At 40.2% G+C, this 20737-nt stretch overlaps 2 protein-coding genes across 6 annotated transcripts in view; one reads left to right on the forward strand and one right to left on the reverse strand.

The window, feature by feature from the left end:
• Positions 1-12955, reverse strand: pdcd10a (programmed cell death 10a). 5 transcript variants are annotated; one of them, XM_030395891.1, is made up of 9 exons: positions 12696-12955; positions 7278-7309; positions 6681-6874; positions 4531-4584; positions 4227-4344; positions 3390-3516; positions 1325-1403; positions 1146-1228; positions 1-733 (listed from the first exon to the last, which is right to left on the reverse strand). In XM_030395891.1, the coding sequence occupies exons 3-9, from the start codon at positions 6768-6770 to the stop codon at positions 652-654; spliced, it is 633 nt and encodes a 210-aa protein (XP_030251751.1). In that variant the 5' UTR covers positions 6771-6874; positions 7278-7309; positions 12696-12955; the 3' UTR covers positions 1-651. The 5 variants fall into 5 exon arrangements, with proteins under 5 accessions (XP_030251751.1, XP_030251760.1, XP_030251739.1 ...); XM_030395900.1 differs by lacking the exon at positions 12696-12955 and adding an exon at positions 12434-12570; XM_030395879.1 differs by lacking the exon at positions 7278-7309 and having other exon boundaries at positions 12696-12950.
• serpini1 (serpin peptidase inhibitor, clade I (neuroserpin), member 1) overlaps positions 12417-20737 on the forward strand; it is a 24036-nt gene continuing 15715 nt past the window's right edge. Inside the window, exons 1-2 of the mRNA XM_030395867.1 lie at positions 12417-12517; positions 13449-13645. The gene's annotated coding sequence lies outside the window, so the exon portion shown is untranslated. The remainder of the gene's footprint in view (positions 12518-13448; positions 13646-20737) is intronic.

Consider the following 20737-nt stretch of genomic DNA (forward strand, 5'->3'; position numbering starts at 1 on the left):
TGGTGAGTTACTGCTCACCTGGATGGTGATGATTTATGAAGCACTGGGTAAAGCAATACACAGTATACAGACAGTGAATACAGTCCTCCTGAGGGTTTCTCCAGACCTTGATATCTGATTTAAGTTGGATATGATGCATGCTGATAGTGACAGGATATTAGACAAGTGACAAGTATGTGATACCACCATACAGATCAAGATTATATGTTACGATTTACGATTAAAAAAAAATTGTCAATAAATGTGCGAATGTATCTCAAAACTGAATGATTTCTTTGTATTTTTTCAGAATTGTGCAATCCTCAAACTTTTAAGGCAAAGGAAATAATCACATATTTCCTCAACTTTTTCAGAGCTACGCAGTCCTGAACACAGAGGGAAATATATATAAAGGAACGAAGAAATATCGACTTAAGAATCTGATAAAAGAACAACATAAAAGAGAGTTAAAAATCCCTGGCAATTACTGTCAACTTGATTTGCTTTGAACCTCAATACCTGATCTCCCCTCAAAGTCACAGAATCATAAATTATACAGCCAAAAATAATAAACTTAAAAATTACAAAGCCTCATAGCACCTACTTGCTAATAAAAACATCTGTGTGTGTGTGTGTGTGTGTGCGTGTGTGTGCGTGTGTCTTCTCAGGCTGCTACACCTCAGTCTTGAAGGCCTGCAGGATCATGTTGGTTTTGTGGGTGAGCTGGTTGGCGCTGACAAACACGTTTATCGCTCTGGAAACAACCGTGACAGAGACACAAGGACACATGTGTCAATCACAGAGCAAAGAAACCATGGCAACAATATTAGGATTGATCCGGGAAACACTTTGATCTGGCTGGAATGGAGAATGTCAGGTTTCAGAGAATACAAGCCAGCATGAATCCACAGGAAATGGGTCAAGGGAATTATTCGGCAATGGTGGATTTGATGGAAGCGGGCCTGTGATCAAACGACAACCATTTACATGATGGTGACAGTGTGTGTGTGTGTGTGTGTGTGTGTGTGTCGACATGCATGTGTACAACCATCAAATGTTGTGGTGTATGCATGTGAAAAGGAAAAATGCTGAACAAGTGAGTGAGGAGACAGAAAAACAGACATAAAAAAGTCCAAACACAGAATAAACTAGAAACAGTGTCATACTTTCCATCTTTGAAGTAGGTTTTCAGGTTGTCACTGAAGCTCTTGGAGGATTTCACAAACTCTTTCTTCTTCTTTTCCAGTGCCTAACCAATAAATACAGACAGCCTTTCAGCTCCACTTATATCACAGCAACAGCTTTTTTTGTGTGTGCATTTATTTTTCTTCACGCATCTACGTACCATTCTGTTCGGATGGTGGTATTTCCTGAAGACTTTATTCACTATGTCTAGCAGCTCCTTGATGGCACTGGCAATGTCTCTGTGGATGATACACACAAATAAGCGCAAGTCAAAAAAACAAAAAAACAAAAAACAATATCTCAGAATCTGTCTGTTTTTATCAAGCAGTTTTACCCTGAAACTACAGTTCTTTGATCCAGCTCGTTGTCTCCCTTTCTTCCCTCGTTCTTGCAAACATGCTTTCACCTTCAACTTTTTCTCCCCTCGTATGCACTTGAAATCGGCTGTTGCATAACTTAAATTTTTTAGCATTCCTTTTGAATTGATTTTATTTCTAAGCCCTCCGCTGGGTAAGTAACTTAAGCAGTGACTCACTAAGAGTATTGGATTCCATCAAAATAATGGCAAAGTGGGCCAAGAAAATGAAACGTCTTTCACTTTTTCTCTTTAGTGTGTGTGTGCATGTGTGTGTGTGTGTGTGAGTGTGTGTGTGCGTGTGTGTATGCATGCGGTGCGTTTGACAGGGATATGTAACTGCATGCAGGGACCTTGCAGTTTCTTTATGACTAACACTAAGAGCAGCATCTATTTCATGATTTTATTTTTTATCTAAAAGACACTACGCCTTAGACAGCTCGATTGTTTGGTGAAGACTGTGAGATGTGGCTGAAAGCTTGAAACACTGTGTCCTAACAGCATGTGACACAAGAAACCCTCATCGACATAGACAGCATGATGTCATTGTTTCCTATTGGAGATTCCCAACTGGCTGTTTTGAGCCCAACGCCCAGTGTCTGTTTTCATTCCTGTCGCTTACATTGAAAGTGCGACTTGGACAAGGACTGGTTCAGTCATGAAGGTCAGATACAATATAGTCTCCTTTTAGTACAAAAAACTCAATTAGTTTCCAGCCTGCTGGAGGGAGAACGCCAGGGGGTATAAAGTTCCTGGTAAGAAAACACACGATCTCTACTTGCTGTTGGCTGTATTCTATGTCATTTCCAGAAGAGACACATCTAAATAGCACAGTATGACACATGTTTTCTGTTTAAAAGGTACAAATGTTGGAAGATTGGCTTTATGAGCGCAGCCATCTTTTACTCGAGTGGAAACACCTCAAGTCTGATCTCGAGCGTACAGTGAATAAGTACGTGGTTTGTTTACATAGTGTAACAGAATGCATTAAAGGATTTAGTGTGGACAGGAAGCGTCTGATATTGTGTCGCATTTGATGCTTGCATGCAGTTAGGACACAGTCTGAGTGAACCACTGAGTTGAGATTATTTTGTAACACGTTCTTCTCCGAAAGTCACAAATGAAGTCCCACCCTTAAGACTTCTCACTAGATTTGATTTAATCTCATCTTGGCCTGCTAATCAAAATAATTTTCTATTTAACATAAATACAGATCTTTATTCATCACTTTTGTTTCATCATTCCTTGATATAGCACATCAACGAGCTGGAAAAAATGACGCATAATTCAAGATTCATTTGAACACAATTATCAACTGCATGAAGTCTTTCTTCTCCTGTTTTGCTCATTTATATTACATACAAACACATACTACCTTGCTAAAAGAAGGTGCTACAGTAATACACAACCATATCTTGTGTTGGAGCAATAAAAAGGTGTGTTCAGAGAAAGAAGAGAATATTCACCCTGTATTATTTGCATGAATTGAACCAATGGACACTGTTTTTGTGCAGCCTGTCAATTCGCTCCATACAGTTAATGAGGGCATTTGAGTCTATTTAACTTACTTAGGAACTGCTTAAAGATTTTCAGATTGTGCTAACTCGTTTGTCTCATAAGCCTGAATAAAGCAAATCTGTATCCTGTACTCTTTTTGTTTTTATACAATGAGGGTTTTCATCATAAAGACACGCACTGTATCAAAGCTTTACTTTTTGGAATTGTTTACAAAACTTCTTGAGACATTTTCTGACAATGTATTGAATAATACAGGCTGTATTTCAGCCAGACTCAAACTTTGGATAGAATTAACCTGGTGTATACTGGACACACACACACAATATCACAGTCACCCACTGAGCTGTCTTACTTGATGGTCCGTAGGAAGTCTACTCTGTCATTGATCTCATCTGGTATGGTGCTGAGGATGTGTTTCAGAGCTCGGGCCCTCTCATTCAGCTCCTGGAAGTCTGGCTCTCGACTGTCGATCCAGAACTCTGAAAACACCAGGAGGAAGAGATAAATAAACATCTTCAAAGTCCTCAGTGACAGCATGTCACAATAGCAACAGAGGACACCGAAATGAAGCAATTAATAATGACAGCACGTGTGAAAAACACACGTCTACGGTGCATATGAATAAAATGAATACAGGATCAAGTATAATGTGTGTGCATACACTTCACAGTGATATTGTTTTCTGTGTTAAGTGAAGGCAGGATTAAGGTAGAATTTGGACATGCAGGAGGTACATCTAAAATGAATTTATAGTGTGTGTGTATGCATGTGTGAATTCATTACTACCATCAATCACTGTACACGGCACAAGGAATTCAATTACAGACAAAAAGGAGCATTTGAGAGCAGGGAAAGCAGCTGATTTGTGGAGAAACAGCTCCCCCCAGTGGATAGTTGGACCAATGTAATATTGAAACCCAAGTGAAGCTCAGCTTGTAATTATGCAGCTTGCTGAAGTGTCCTTGAGCGACACATGTACATGTCCAGCTTCTGGAGGATGTCAAATTTTAAAAATAATCACCTCCTGGAAACAATAAAGTCAAACAAAATGGTATGTAGATTTTGGTGAAACCAATGTCGGTAAGTTCAATAACCTCGTTTGTTACTGACCTATGGTAAATACCATGCTCCCATGCTGGTACTGTTATATGGTTGTCCAGTGTGACACATCATATTCCAGGCATCTTACCTTCCGAATTGTCTGCAGCCATGCGAAGTAGACTCTCATTATAGTTGACTTTTGAGTGCTTCTTCTCCAGTATTTTTATGACAATGTCCTGGGTCAGTCCTGGGTTCTCCTTCTCTGCCTTGAAATACACAAATATACAGCTGCACTGATAATAATCACAGACAACCATGCTCCTCTGTGGCACTAAAACATATCATGCAGTCAGTCAGAGGAGGATTTAAGGTGTGGGCACAGTTATTAAAAGAAAGATGATAGTTCATCCCATGAAGTGTAAGCAAACTAACAAAAAGGAAACACGTCTTACCTTTATGAAAGCTGCTCTCAAGGTCTGCGCTGCGGATAAGTTGACTTTCTCCAACTGCAAGTTACAATGCACAAACACACACATATATAAGCCAGAAGCACAAAGGACAACATACACAGCTTAGCTCTTATTGTGGCCTCTCCTCTGCCCTGAAATGTAATTCTGCAGACAGTACATACAAGCTAGGCGTCCCGCAGTATCAGAGGAGGACACCGTGTTATGGTATTGTGAAAAGTCCATTCTTCTGTATTCTTAATCTAAACTTCAGGAGAACCGAAGTCTATTCCAATCCTCTGGGCTGATATTGTGGTATTACAGGGCTCGTCACTCCTTCAAACTACAACTACAACTCCTTCAAACTACAACTGCTGTCACTTTGCACACTGTGTAATGCACATGGCAGGATTGGGCAGGATAACTTGTGAAAAGTGCAGTTGCAACTTTTCTTGACATTTCATCTTTTGATAATGAAATTGTTTTCAAAGTTGCCAGAGTCATGGTGTTTGCAAAGCTTTAGAACACAACACTTTTGTCATCTGTGATATAAATCAAATAGTCCTGCCTTTTAAGTATCTGTGTACACATTTAAAACAAAAAATCTAATTGATTTGCCAGAGAACAAGAAGAGTTACTTGCTTACTTTTTTAGAGCAATGTTAGCCGCTCGGTGAGGCTGTACTAACACAGAGCGGATTGGGAAAATAAAGGTAATATGTTGACATCCTTGTTCAGCATGTATGCATTCTAAAATTAGCTCATTAGCACTAGCCACCAAGCACAGCTGAGGCTGATGGGTATGTCAGGATTTGGAGATATTTACTTGTAAACCAAATATCAGAAACAAGACGGGAATTGTCTTCAGATTGAAGTGTATAAAAAGGAGACTTTCCTTCAGTTCAGTCAGCTGTTAAGATTAAGACGCATTTGCAATTCTGATGAATCTAATGAGCAGCGTGCTAAAGACGGTTATGGTAAAAACTTGTACGCGAAGTTCAACAGTCTGATTTACTCAAATCTACATGTAACATTAAACATGTGGTTGTGTTGGCAAAACAAAACGGGAACCAAAAACCAGAATCTGTGAGCATACGTGCTCTATTTGTAACCTCGATGTTAAATCATCAGTAGCCAGGCACTTCAGTGATAACTACTGTTATGAACTACTACAGCTATGTAGTGAACTACATTATATGGGCAGTGAGACAGTAAGAATGCCACAGAGAGGTGGTAACAGGGACAGAATCCTGCTCCAGAGAGAAGCCTATTGGATAAACTTCCTCGACACTCTGATTCCAAAGGGACTGAATGACAAGATTTCATTTACGTGTTTCCTGTGATACAAACATGTACTATGAGGATTCTGTGATACAGTAAGGTGCTCTTCAGTTGGGATATTTTGTTTTGTTTGTATGAGACCCTGCGTGGTCCTTTGCTCTCCTTTAAAAGGATACAGCTCCCCCTATTGGAGTATATCTATTGTGCAGTTTTGGATAACCTATAATTGGCACACTTGTGTAGTTTCACCATGATTTTGCCAAAATAGACACTGAGGTAGGGCATACTGCGCAAAACATCCGTGTGGCAACAATAAACACTCTAATGACAGTACTGTCCTTTATTTTTGTTCTGTTTAAACCAAGTATTAGACAAATTTAAGTGTTATCTGATTACTTTGTAAATAAGTCTGGGGATCACGGTCTGGTAACCACAAATATCTGTATCAAATTTTGACAGATTTGACAAATTTTAGACCAACGGCAATAGCAATGGAATGAGGGTTAGGTGGCAAAAATGACACTTAACCAAACCCACTGGTGAATATGAAGCGTTAAAGACCTTAAAATACAGAAATCAGAGATCAACTCAACTTGTATGACAGTACAAAAAAAGAGCCATAACACTTATCCTTGTTGGTACTCCTCAAAATTAACAAAGGACATTTGACATCAACAGTTCCTTATTTCTTTTCTGCTACACCATAAACCTTTGAACCACAAAACCCAACTCACAGTTAACCTCCACAAGCAGTTTTCATTCAACACACATACACCCACAAGTCTCATCCAAGTGTCTTTATCTCTCAACAAACCTGCAGATTCTTTAATCCCTTTCTTTGATTTTTAGTGTTAACCAACACCCTGCACTCTTTACCTGATTGAAGACAGGATACATCACATTGTAGAGAGCCATAGAGACGACTGAGGCAGTGTCAGCTTCATTCTTCGTGTCCTCCATGGTCATCTTTGACCAATCAATGGGCCTTTGTGTGTGTGACTGGTCACTGATGCCAGTTTCACTGCATTCGATAGCTCACAGAGACTGACAGAATGGGAACAGACAAGCGCCTGAAGAAGAAGGAGAGAGTTGGACAGGTGAACAAGCAGGGAAAGACAGATAGTGGTGGATGAAAATAAGTGGGGGACTTGAAAGTAAAATACACCATGCTTATAATCACGAATCAATTCAACCACTTGAACTGCCATATCTAAGTGCTCTTTTATTAAAAGAAGGGGACAGAACAAAAAGTGTGGAGAGTCAAAGATACATTCTCAAAATAATTTCATGATGATTCCAACAATGCACCAGCTTAATTCCTTTCCATTGCGTGTCATAAAATCCCATGTGTACCACTTACTGGAAAGCTTTTCAGTCACAGTGATGATCATCACATAACAGCCACATTGCCAAAGGGTGTGCACTTTACTGTTCCACCGGGTGCAATGGTGACAGAACTGGCATGAGTCATACCTGCATAAGGAACACCCTCTCCAATGTTATTGCTGCAATAAAAATAACACTATGATAAATATAGAACCTTGGCGCAAGTAGTCAGGGATTTTTCTCGCTTAATCTTGTCATAAGGAAAAAAATAAAGAGAAAATGCTCATGATATCCTCATTTACTGGCAAGTGTTCTGTCTCTTTCATTCACACACAATCCTGCATCTGACACCTCCAGGACCAGTTCCTCCTCAGCCATTGTCTGTTGTGTGACGTTTCCACATGATCTAATATGACGTTTATGCTTCGTTCTCATCATACAACAGATTATCAATCATAGGGCAGGGACACTCACCAACATACCAAGTCTGTCTTCATCTGTGTGCCTCACAAGATTCCTGTGAGTCTCTGCTCGGCTAGTCAAAATAAATACATTATCGTCTTGTCGTACATATCTTATACATGTATATGACCTTGATAATTTTTGCTGACTTCTGTATTGTGTGTAGTGTTTGTACATTTTGTAAAATTGTTTTGGTTGTGTGGTCTTATTCTATTCATTTTTTATTTTAGTTAGATTACTTTAATATTCTTTTCACATTCCAATTTTTATGTCTGATTTTTTTTTTTTAATTAAAAATCCATTGCTCTTTGAAACGGTGTAGTTCCATTTTTGTGCTATTATAACATCATTATATAAATTGTAGACAATATTGTTTATCACAATTGTTTCTGGAACAATATATAACTTCCAACACAAAGTAGCTATGATTTGTGAAAGGCCTAATCTTTGCCTGATGACCTGACTGTGACTTTAAAGTCCTATAACTGCAGCAAGGGGTTATTAAGTTATTTAGATGTTAAACTTTGCCCTTGTATACCCACTATTGCACAAATATGACGGTTATTAACTGGAGCAGTGTTGAAATGTTTTAGTATATCCATAGGTGACTAGGATTATGTGAGATTGATCAGTCAAGTGTCTACATACAGGCACTTGAAAACAATTACTACAGGGAGACAACAACAGACATGGTTACATGTCGTCACGTAGGCTTCAAAGATTAAGTAAAGCTGTTGTAAGGGTTATATGCTTATTAAAATAAGTGTTAAATGGCTCTATATTCCAACAGTAATCACTGTTATTGAGCATTTGGTCGGTAACCCATATCTCACTTCCCTCTGCTCATGCAGTAAAAGAAAAAAGGAAATGTTCTGGTATCCCTGCCCACTTTATCCAATCAGGGCAGAGAACTCCACAGAGAGGTGGTCTGCTTGTGACTGTGCAGAGAGCAGCATCCTCCTGTCTGCTGTAATGTCTGGCTATTAACACTGGACCTTCATGTGGTGACGTGCTTTAGAAAGGAGTGAAGGGATTGCTGACTGCAAAACGGACAGAAGTTAGCGAAAATGACGACGCTTAAAGCAGCTTAAACACCAGGCTGAAAGGCAGCATGTTGCTGTCCTCTCTTGTTGAAAGTTTAAAACCAGTTTCTCCGCTGACCACATCCTGCACTGCTTAAATTCTGCGCCGGCGAGCAATAGTCATTCACCTGCATTCACGCATGTGTGACCGTAGCCTAACACAACAAACGATGCTGTCACAGGTTCCTGGGTGTACACCTAATACCTGCAGCTAGGTGTAAATCTAAACCATTAGAAGTCAGCAAAGACACACAAAAACAGGAATACAAGAAACAAAGATACAATTTATAATTGCGAATGTCCTTTCTGTATAATGTTAGTGATAATGACAATCCAAAACTGTAGAAGAAATGTACTCAAAGCTAGTCGATTGTGGAGACAGTTTGTCAGCGCTTCATTATTTTGGGATATTTTGCTTCTTATAATGATCGAGAGCTGACAACAAATAATCACGTATCCACTGTGTTTCCTCACAACAATTGAAATGATCTACAGATGAAGGTCTTCACATTTGCATTTAAGGACCCATGGTTAAAGTGGCATCTAGCAGTGAGTTTTTAGATTGCAACCAACTGAATATCTCTCCCCTCACCCTTCCCTTCCCAAGCATGTGAGATAAGCTAATGTAGGTAACGTAAAAACATGAAAGACCCTCTCTAGAGCCAGTGTTTGCTTGTCAGTTCTCAGCTAATGGAGGAGTACCGTGGCAGACTCTGTGGAAGGGGACCTGCTCTCTGTGAACAACTCATTCTACGGTAAGGAAAACACAACTATTCTTATGTTAAGGTGATTATACACAAATCAAAACATAGTATTATATTACAGAGTTTTTCATGTTCCTGGAGGTTGTTTGCTCTGCATGTTTTAGACATTTCTCTGACCAACTACGCCTGATTCAAATAATCAATTCGTTATCAAGTCCTGATAATGACCAAATTCATTCATTGAGTCAGGTGTGTTGGAGCAGGGAAACAATCTAAAACATGCAGGTCAGGAGGCCCCCAGGAACATGATTTATAGACACTGCTATATTCCACTTCTGCCGATAGATCCAGCTGAATCCTCCTCACTGGTCCTTTAAATGTAGGCAGGGTTACACATGTAAGTTTACATGTGACGTGGACATGGACAGGGGCATCGTTAGAAGTGCAACACATCCAGGGCTTTAGCCCCACAGACTGTGCTGCCTCAGTTTCCTTGAAAAAGTAATCTGATTACTGATTACTCCTTTAAAAAAATAACTTAGTTACTTAACTGATTACTTGTTTTTAAATGTAACTAAGTTAGATCACAAGTTACTTTGTTAGTTACATTCAGCAGCCGTCAACAGCATCCCGCCGTATCAACATAAAATGACAACTAGTTTTGCCAGTACTCACTATTGGAAGTGCATTTTTTTATTCTAACGCCAAGCACAGCATTGATAGTAGGAGGGATCTTGTTTATTTTGGCAAAAAACGAGGGCGAGTCAACTGTGTGTAAGGGCAGCATTTCCTGTACAACATACCGCCAAACCAACTTCTTCAACCCAAGTGTTTTTGAAGCTTGATAGTACTTTGTCGCCAGCACAGAGTGTACAACGAACCTTAATATTCTCATCTTTAGCTGACAGGAGCTCAAAGTAATGACTGTATTTCCAGCTAGAAAACACGCATCTCTCTCCTCCCTCCATTGTTGTTTGTGTTTGTATGGCTGCGTCGTGTTACACGTGAGTTGTCCTCATGCTGAAAACGTGACATCACTCCACGAGACACAAGAAGAAAGCAAAAATAAATAATTTTGCTAAGGAAAATGACAAAAATAATAGTAACGCACAGCGACTTGAATAAGTAACTTTAGTCTGATTACTGGTTTGGAAATATTAACGCGTGAGATTACTCGTTACTGAAAAAAGTGGTCAGATTAGAGTAACGCGTTACCGGCATCACTGCCCGCAGATAGAGTCTCTTTTTAACAGGGTCCAGGGATTTCTCCTCCAGGACATTTTGAAAATTGGGCTGTTAAAGATGCAATTTGAATGTAGTTTGAGAAGGAAAGCAAGGCCAATCATTGAGGTCCTCATCGTCATATTTTAATCACAAATCAAGCTAATTTTCCCTCACTATAGGCCTAGGTAATGTACTGTAATAAGACCTGTGCTGTGTGCATAGGCTATTAGAGCAGGTAGAACATTCCCTATTATAATTTCTTCCTTCATTGTCTATCTGCATTAGGCCTACAGTAGGCTTTGTAGGGTATTAAGAGAAATAAATTGTCATTTAACAGAGACTACACACCCAGACTACGCCCACGACCGCAATTCGATTTTTCACGAACCTGAGCTGATCAGCTGATGTTTTTTTTTTTCCAAAGAACCTTCATATATCCATAATAACTAACAACAATAAACGCTGCAATGGTACTAAACAGTGGGCTAATAGACGGGCTCTGGTAATATCAGTGACGCATAGAGGGGGAAAAAATAACACTGATGTTGAATTTGCAAAAAAATATTCTGACTCTGCCCATATATGGGCATATGCCATAAGGAAAGCCAGGTCAGCTTCTGAGCTGGTGACAATGTTGCATTTGGGGATGCTGGCCGCACATAAAAACCTCTGGGGCTATTTTCATCATTACAAAATTATATTTGATTTTTCTTTTTTTTTTTTTTTTTAAAGGCACAAAGACCCACTATTCCCAAAACATCTGGGGCTATCCCCAAATGCCTAGGTCTAACGATGCACCTGCACATGGCTATATGCAAATTGGACAATAACAAAATAAACTATAATAAATACAAAAGCCTATGTTTAAAAAGTCTATTTTAAATGTACCTTTCTTTCTTTAATTTAGGTTGTGTATAACCAGAATGATTCTTACATTTTCTTCCACAGTTGGACTAAGCTGTGAATGAAGCCACAGCAAAGGAGATGTAGTATCTGTCTAAAGGTGCCCGTCTGTGTATTCATAATGAGCCTTTCCCCAATTGGACATGTCACCTTATTAAACGCAGGTGTAACAAATAATCAGAATGAGTGAATTATATCTAGTCATGTAGGAGTTCTGGTATTGCGCATGCTGGCTCACATAGTAGCCTTTAGCTCAATTGCACAATTAACTGAAGTGACCTATGACGTCTTATTAGATACACCTGTGCTTTACCTGTTATGACATGTAAAGGTGTCTGCCAGGTTTTAAAGTCAACCTTTTGTATCATTTGTGGGAAACATCACAATTAGTCTTGCACTGAGAAAGGCTAAAATCCTTTTAAAACCACTGACTGGCCACAGCAGCAGATGATATCATGGTCACAACCCACTTTTTTTGCATGTCTGGTTACCGTCTTACTGAGATTGAAGCACTTGGATCTCTGTTATATGACCCTTGCATCCGTCACCACGAACTAAATTACACACTGGGGAGATTATGGCCATATCTCATTGTGACACTTACAGGTCGAGCACCTGCATTCTGCTTAGGTGGCATTTTTAGCGCATGTTATTTTTGCTTCCTCCTTCCTGAACTTTTATAGGCACACAGTCCCTGTGTGTGAATGAGGTCATTAAGTTCGGCTTCCCATCGGTTCTGACAGCAGGGACAGAAAAAGTTGTTTCGTTTTCCACCTTCATTAGCCTGCGACCACCATTTAGAAGGTGATGTGAGGTGACGCTAAAGCGCCATGACACCTGAGCCCCAACAAGTTTGTCACTTTAAAAACACAGACATCACAGGTGCAGGGGGGCTGACAGTTAATTTACCGCACGACGGGACACTTACCTGGATAAGACCGCTGTCAGTGAACAGAAGAGAGGCGACGAGGCAACAACAAGGAGGTGGATAATGTTAAAAAGCGAACTACAGGTAGAGTTAACGCGCTAATGTGAGATTAGCATCTTAGAGCAGGTGATCAACTCCGTCCTTAGCTAACTAGCGCTATATCGCTAGCTAAGTATATGGTGATAAAAAACCGCGGAAATAAAAAAGTAAAAATGCAATAATTGACGAGTGTTTCGGCTGTCGGCTGTGACAGGGTACTCACCCGCTTTTGTTGTGGTTTCACTCAGGAAGTTTTCTGTCTGACAAAGCTGTCGCCGAGAGCCGGGGAGGGCGGCGTTGAAAGCTGTCCGTTGGTATCACCGGGGAGGGTTGTTGTAGTTCTCTCAGTTAGCCTCCTTCCTCTCTTGTTATTGTAATGGACACCTCAGCAGACTACAAATCCCACAAAGGTACAGGTGGTGTATATTCTTGGGTTAGCCCATAAGAGGGTTGACGAGCATTTAAGCGCTTTTCCACTTAGAGAAAGCACATAGTATTACAATTATATCTTCATTGGTACGCAGAAGCTACATTTAACAGTTAATTAAGCTAGTTATCAGCCCAGAACGTAATTATCTGCTGCATTGTGGGTCAAGATAAGTCTCCGCCATCCAAACTATGGTCCGTTTGCGTTACATACAAACAGCTGTATGACTAATATTTAGCGTAAATAAAGTTGTCATTTTTTAAATAAATTCTGAAAATGTGTCACACGTTTAATATACGTTGATGAAAAGCGCATTTGCTAAAAAAAAAAAAAAAAAAAATTAGAAGAAGAAGAAGCTCGGCTAACCCTTATAGCGGGCTAAGTCCAGGTCGATTAGGCAAATGTAAAATCGTCTGAATTAAAATATCGTACACATTTGACACACGCTCAGTCACTCGTAAAAAAACAACCACAAAGCTGCCGTGAAGGAAGGTCGAGGATATTTACATGTCGAGAGCAAAATAAATTGAGTTTCTGTCATAAACAAAGGCGGAAACCGGCAGCAGAGACTCGTCTCGTTTTACGTCAATACTCTCTGGGCGACGTTCATTGGACCAATCCACGCAGAGGGGGGCGGAGTCTGTGGCAAATGAACAAGCAGTGTGCTGCGGCGCTGGAGGAGAGCAGAGGAGAGAGAGACCGCACACATCCATCCATCCATCCAACACACCTAACGCCGTTTATCGGTAAGAGCCGTTTTTTATGAAATAACCTTAAGCTGGTCCAGTCACCTGTGCTGATGTATCTGAAAAACGTGACTGGATATCAAACATTAACCGCTCAGCTTTTGAGAGATGGAGGGGGAAAAGAAGAAGGGGGAAAAAAAGAATAGCCTATTTTCTGAGTTTTTCCATAGAATTATTTTCCTATAAAGATGTGGGAATGTGTTGTTGTAATATTGCTTCTTTTTTTTTTTTTTTTTTTTTTACAGAATAGTATAAAGGGATTGTGACGCTGTAATCAACATGTGCAGGCTTGCTAAGGGGGCGGGCGGAGACGCACATTGGAGCCAAACATATTTCTCCAAACCTATTGATTACTCGTTTGTCCCCCACCTAGTGTTATTAAATTTCTTACCGGTGGTCTACGATGGCAGTGCATGTTTTTCTTGTTGTTGTTGTTGTTGTTGTTGTTGTTGTTTTTTCCTCAATGAGCTCGGACATTGCAGTGCGGTTCTTGTCCTTGAAATACAGGCAAAGGCGCAGTGAGTGCATGTGTGTGTGTGAATTAACGAGGCAGATTGTAGTAGCCTGGTCCTACCCCGTCCCCACCCCACACACACACGCACACGCACACACATAATTACACACCACTTGTTATTCCTTCATGCAGGTCTGTGTATGTGTACATGGTGGTTTTAAGGTGAAAATTCATACACTAACCCAGCCTGAGGGAAAAGAAACAGAGGGATACATGTATGTCAAAATAACAATTCTCCTGGTTGAATCCAAGGAATTATACAAAAAGGAAAAACATGGTCAATAACATACAATTCAGTATTACTCATTCTCTCAATCCACCTGTGATCTCTTTATCTGTTCAACTAAGACAATGACCTCCTAAATCCTTGCAGCTCCATATTCACAAAAACCTTTCAGTCATAATCTCAACGTATTAATCCCATATGCATCTGATTCACTGGTTAATCTCTGTTGATATATAGCCTGCTGTTTCCTCCCTTTTTTACCCCCCTCCTAGTGTATGTGTGTGTGTGTGTGTGTGTGTGTGTGTGTGTGTGTGTTCTGCCCATTCCCCACCGGGCGCTGCATTAATTGCATTTCAATAATTAAATGTCTTTCAAATCAGCCTAGCGAAACAAAACGAGCAGGGACGGGAGAAGCAACTGACTGGGTTTGAACCCTCTGCTGCACACAAGCACGTGCATGCAATGCGTGCCCGTGACAGCCTGCCATAACCCTGTCTTGTATGTACGCGTGATTGTGTGTGCAGGAGTGTTGACGTTTTTTTTTTTCCAGCAGCTGTGAGAATAAGAGGAAATTTTAGCAGTAAGTGCTGCTGTTGAGTTGACCACAGATGCGTCCTCCCAGGCTAGAGTTAGACCTGTTATGTGCTCCAGTGTGATGTGAGAGAGAGAGAAAAAAAAAATCTAATTTAATCTATCTTTGTCCTGAAATACATTTATGCCCTTGGTTACTGAATTTGGAATTTATTGAAAATGCAGTAGAACAAAAGGCTGGCGGTGATCAGCATGAAAACCTGCTTCTTCTTTTTTTCTTTTTTTTTTTTTTTCTCCTGCAAGTGGAATTCACTGAAAAAAAATGGTGTGATAGTTTAGTTTTTATAATACATTTACACTACCAGTATGTAATTAAAAACATAAAGAAGTGTGGGCAAACTAGATTTCAGCAGTTCTCCATTTTCCCTCCACTTTCTAAATTAACTCACACACACACACACACACACACACACACACACACACACACACACACACACACACACACTCAGGCAGCAGGTTTGTCCCCTGTACTTTACAGTCTGCTGCAGCAAAGACACAGGGGATTAGTTTATACCTGGCCAGATAGGAGGATGAGAGCGGAGAGAGAGAGAGAGGGAGAGAGATTCACAGAGAAAGAGGTCTGGAGTTATATGAGGGAGTTACAGGAAAAAGGGGAGGGAGACCAAGAATCACAAGAATGGAAATTATTTGTCTGTTTGAATGAATGTACCAATCTGCGAATGGCTGATCTGAAAATTAACTCATCCATGATAGAATTGAATATGTAAGGGTTACACGATATTGTTAACAAAAAAAAAATAAAATCTTGTATAATTGCAATTATGTTTTGATGGATACTGTGACATGATTCAGGATCAGTGGGAAGGATACGCTTTGCATCCCAATTTTCCTTTTTTTTCACCTTGAAATCTTGTTGACGTCACATTTGTGGGTCTGCGCCAAACAAACATGTTTCTTACATCTGGAGATTTGTAGGCCAGAGCATCTGGAGCATCACTATAACGCTGTTTTGTCACACATTTGACCTTTTATTTGCTGTCAGCTATTAAATGAATGGATACTATTTTGATCATCAATGAATCAATTTGAGTTTTTTTTTGAGAAAAGGGTCAAATTTCTCTAATTCCAGCTTCTTGTATGTAAATATTTGCTGGTTTCTTTAGTCCTCTTTTACAGTTATCTGTGGGTTGTGGACAAAACAAGACATCTGAGGACTTTATCTCTTGGAAACAAAGATCAACATTTTTCATCATCTTCTGGCTATTTATAGACAAAGCAACTTATTGTTGCTAGTGAAAATAATAGTTGGTTGTAGCTTTATTCAGCCAGGATGCTGAGTTACCTTTTAAAACTCGAAGATATCCATTTCGAGACTGCACATACTGTGGAGATTTCTCCACCAAACTTGTACAAGATTGTACAAATTTAAGGGAAATGCAGTACCATTTCACAGAGGTCTTTTAGAGTCCATCCAGCTCACATCAGCTCTCACCTCACACACACACACATACACACATACCTTTCAATCGATCTGCTGATTGATTGGTGGCGCTGAGGGATGGGCTGAATATATAAGAGGGATGATGAGAGAGAGAGAGAGAGAGAGAGAGAGAAGCTGAGATCTGTGAGGAGGATGGTAAAATGGTTGAAGTGACTGGGTAACAGCCATATTTTCCCCTCACTCGAGCTCTGCGGCTGTAGCGAACGTGTCAGATACCAAAATCGGTTTGAGTTATCCTTCGTAACTGTCTCACTCATCACCGTCTCGTCTCCGTTTTTCAACCTGCTCCCCAGCTAACCCTCCATCTCGTGAAGCGAGCCAATCACAGTTAAGCTGGTGAGCGATTCAAACACCCTCATTATCACCCTGCCGGCTCCCTGCTCTCTCCACCTCACCTGGCTATCACTTCTTATTCTGCATCGCCCTCCTCGTCTCCACTTCTTGCCAGTGTTAAACACAAACACACACAAACACACACATACGTTTCCCCCACAGGACTAGTTGATAGTGACCTTTCTTGTTCTCCGGTGTCTCCCCGGTCTTTAGTCCATTTGAAAAAGCCTCCAGTCTTTTCACTTTTACCACTGACCCCAAATAGAGGCCGATCCAATTACAGCTCAGACCTCCTAACTGCGCTCCCACAGCACCGTCGCTGTTAGTGCATGTGTGTCTGTGTGTGTGTGTGTGTGTGCGTGTGTGTGTGTGTGTGTGTGTGTGTGTGTGTGTGTGTGTGTGTGTGTTCTTCCCGATGATACAGAAAAAGAAAAGAGCCGCCGTTGAGTGCGCCTTGGCAGAGGGTGGGGAGCAGTCAACCATCTTGCCATGCTGTGCAGGGGGTCGTTAGATATCATTGGCTCCAAATCAAAGCAGCTATCTGCATGGAAGCTGCCTCTGTTCAGCTCTTCAGTGCACTTCCTGTCTCCGTCAATCTGTCTTTACTTGTGCCTTTGTCTCTTTTGCTAATTTTCTACCCACACGTCTTCCTTATTTTTGTTGTTTTTTGCTGTCTTTTTTCTTTCTTCCCTCTCTCCATCTATTGAACCGTCTTCATGCCTCTTTATCTCTGTCCTGGCTGTGTTTCTCCCCCTGGGTGTCTCTGTTAGCAGGGATTAATAAAGGGTTGTTAACCTCTGTTTGCCCTCTGTGGAGTGTACAGTGAGCATCCTGGGACTTCAGGCGGGCTCAATAGCACGTTATGTCATTTTCTAACGAGGGGCTGAATGAGCTAAGGCCCTGAGCTGAAGACAGGCTGTAGATAGGTAAAAAAAATATTTACATCCTTTTTAAGGCAGAAATTCTTAATGTAGCTGCTAAGCTAAAAGTGTTAGCACTCCCACCCCCAACCCTCGTATTAAAACAAGTTCCAATGTGCTTCAGTTGTTTAAGGGTGTACTGCAACACGGTTTTGCTGTGAAGCTCCAGAAATGTTTTATTAACCACAAAACTTCAAGCATAGGGGTGAATAGATGATGATGATGATGATGATGATGATGATTTTTCATTTTTGTGTGAACTTATCCTTTAAGTCTTAAATTACATATATCAAAAATATGGCACCATATTATGGCAGAATACTCTTAATCAAGAAACAACTTGGTCTTATTTCTGAATTCTCAGCAGTCACTGACCTCCAGTTTAAGCACAGTAAATAATTGGTTCAGTGTCCAATACAGTGCTTTGTTTCATTTAATGTGTTGTTTGTGTTTACCATGTGCTAATAGACTGTTGCTGCATTCTAGTTTACAGCAAGCACCACAAACCCCATGTATAAATGTTGTTGTGGATATGCCTAAAATGCAGATATCTACTTATTAGTGCTGTATAATTGCAGTTATTCAGTTCTGGGCCTCTGTGTATTACAGCACATATCTCATGTTGCCTTTTGAATTAATGAAAAAATAATCTATAACACATTACACACTTGATTATATAATTTCCTATGCACTAGGGGATTGAATTAATGGAATTGGACTATTTGTAAATTAAATGCTTTAAATGAGCCAATCCTAAAGTTACTGGAGAGGCTATTTCTACTTAACAAGATGATGCTGAGTGTTTTCCCCTCAGATTTTACTGTCCACAGGAATCTGATCACTGATCCCAGCTCAAACTGAACTAATCTAGAATAATGTCTATCTTAGCTGTGAAGACGCTTTCCGATGTGAATAATCAAAACCAGAAACTGGGTTGAAACCAATCACTGACGGCCGATTAGTTTAATTTAGCCTCACCTTTTCATTCCTGTAGCATCACCGTTGACAGCTTTAGTCCTTTTTTTCACAGCCCACATTTTGACATGTCACAGTATGAAAAGGACAAGTGTAAATAAGGAAATTAATCACGGCTGACTTCCATTAAGCCGATTCAGTTTCAGGGTTCTTTGTCGAGCACGCTGGCTCGCTGTCACCCTGTCATGACTTTTTGCTGGGACACTCGAACAGCACGTTGTAACACTGCTTTTACTAGCATGACAAGCCACAGTGTCTGCTGCGAAAAAAGGTCTAGTGTAAGAGAGCCTCGTTAATGTAACACGAGAAACACAGAGAAATTACTGTCTCTTCAGTATTTAAGTGATGCTTTGGGTCTGCAAGTACGTAGACGGCCTATTTTGCTGTTTGTTTGACCTTCAGGCCTATTTGGTGAATTTTTATTCTGAGATTAATTAAAAAGCAAGCCACTGAAGTTTATCTGCTGACACTCTCCAGTCTTATATTTGACATTGACACATCTGTGTGATTATGGCACCAGTAATCATTGTGTTGTGGACTGCTCTCAGGAAACCACAAAGGAGTTTGTTTCATATATACAACATACATGGTGTGAGATATTACAACAGTGGTTACAAATTCATGTTAAATCAAGTGGCACTCAACTTAACCTCAACTCCACCACTGTGCAACTGATTTTCCATCAGCCTGATATATAGTTATCACTATCAGTCACCCTCTAAAAGATGAGAAGCAATTTTTGACCAAATTTCCCATCATCCCTCTGGATTTTGAAATACTACTGTCACACAAATGTACTGTATGCTGTAATGCACAATAGGGCTATCCAATCATGAAGGGCTTGCCTCAAACATGTAAATCACATTAACCACGTACTTTAGCCATGGAGATAATTGGGGCATGAATAGTTTGGCTCAGGCACGAATGAAGTTGTTACAGCACCAGCAACTTGGCCTATTAGCTGCTGTTGCTATGTAGTAAGTGCATGTCAGAGGCGTGAGAAGATCAAGCGGCTTGATTGATGAATTGAATCCACTTTATTGGGCTCAGTAATGGAAGCCCACGCCTCCCAGTGGACCTGAGTGCTTCTTTTCTTCTGTTCTGGCTTCATTGCAGCCACCCTCTGTACATTTTCTGCTCAGCCTTAGATTGTTCATATCTGTGGGTGAACAATAGGTGAGAGACAGGTGTCTAACAGAGACATGAGTGATTTGAGATTAATAATTAGATCATTTTTAGAGTTTCTTCTTGCATTTTACCCTTTTCGAGACCAGAATATTATCTCTTACCCACAATATCCAATTGGATCCAATTTGCTTTTATTTTTATTCATACCACTTTTACACCAGAATTGGCATGTTTATGTCGGTTTTTCAAATGTGCGTAAACCTGCTAAAATTAGGCAATTAACACCTCGCTCATTGACAGCAGCTAAGTTTTCCATTCTGCTGTTTTTTTGTGTGTGTGCATGTTTTGTTTTGTTTTCCTTCTGTGTCACATTCAGCATCATAGAGGCCCCAGAAAAATGGCTCATACTTCCAGAAGACATTAAACTAATTAAAAAATCACTTTTGATTATTTGCCCAAAATGAAAAGAGCAGATCTCTGCAGTTCTATATCAAACATCTTGGTACCAAAATAAAGTAGTGAGATTTTTGCTGAGGTGTCAGCATCAGTATATACCTCACTGGGTCAGAGTAAAACGAATTTGGAACACAGCATAAATAAATTACTTAATTTCCGCCTAACAAGATTTAGCATTTTTAGGGTGAAAATCCACTTGGTGTGATGCAGTTGCAGCTCAAAACATCTAGACAAACCACAGCACAACATCTGAACACGCCACCTGCCGGGATCGATGCTAATAAAGTGCGGCGAGAGAGATTTTAGTAGAGAGATATTTAGGCGGAATCTCCAAATGTGCTCTTTTTGCTTGTTTTGGCACCATCTGTGCCATTATAGATTTCTCATGTCACAGCCGATAAAACTCACTCTTACATTACACTACAGGTATTCATTCCAGCTAAATGCAACTGTTTTTGGCCTTGAATCTGTAGAGTCTCAGCTTCTA

The sequence above is a fragment of the Sparus aurata genome, chromosome 2 (genome assembly GCF_900880675.1).
Source record: "Sparus aurata chromosome 2, fSpaAur1.1, whole genome shotgun sequence".
NCBI lineage: Eukaryota > Metazoa > Chordata > Actinopteri > Spariformes > Sparidae > Sparus > Sparus aurata.

What these genes read in the sequence shown, in the direction of transcription:
- pdcd10a (XM_030395891.1), bottom strand. Translation starts at nt 6,770, where the DNA reads ATGACCATGGAGGACACGAAGAATGAAGCTGACACTGCCTCAGTCGTC. An exon ending in TGTATCCTGTCTTCAATCAG is followed by an intron (nt 4,585 to 6,680) that starts GTAAAGAGTGCA and finishes TGTAACTTGCAG; the next exon opens with TTGGAGAAAGTCAACTTATC. An exon ending in ACCTACTTCAAAGATGGAAA is followed by an intron (nt 734 to 1,145) that starts GTATGACACTGT and finishes GGTTGTTTCCAG; the next exon opens with AGCGATAAACGTGTTTGTCA.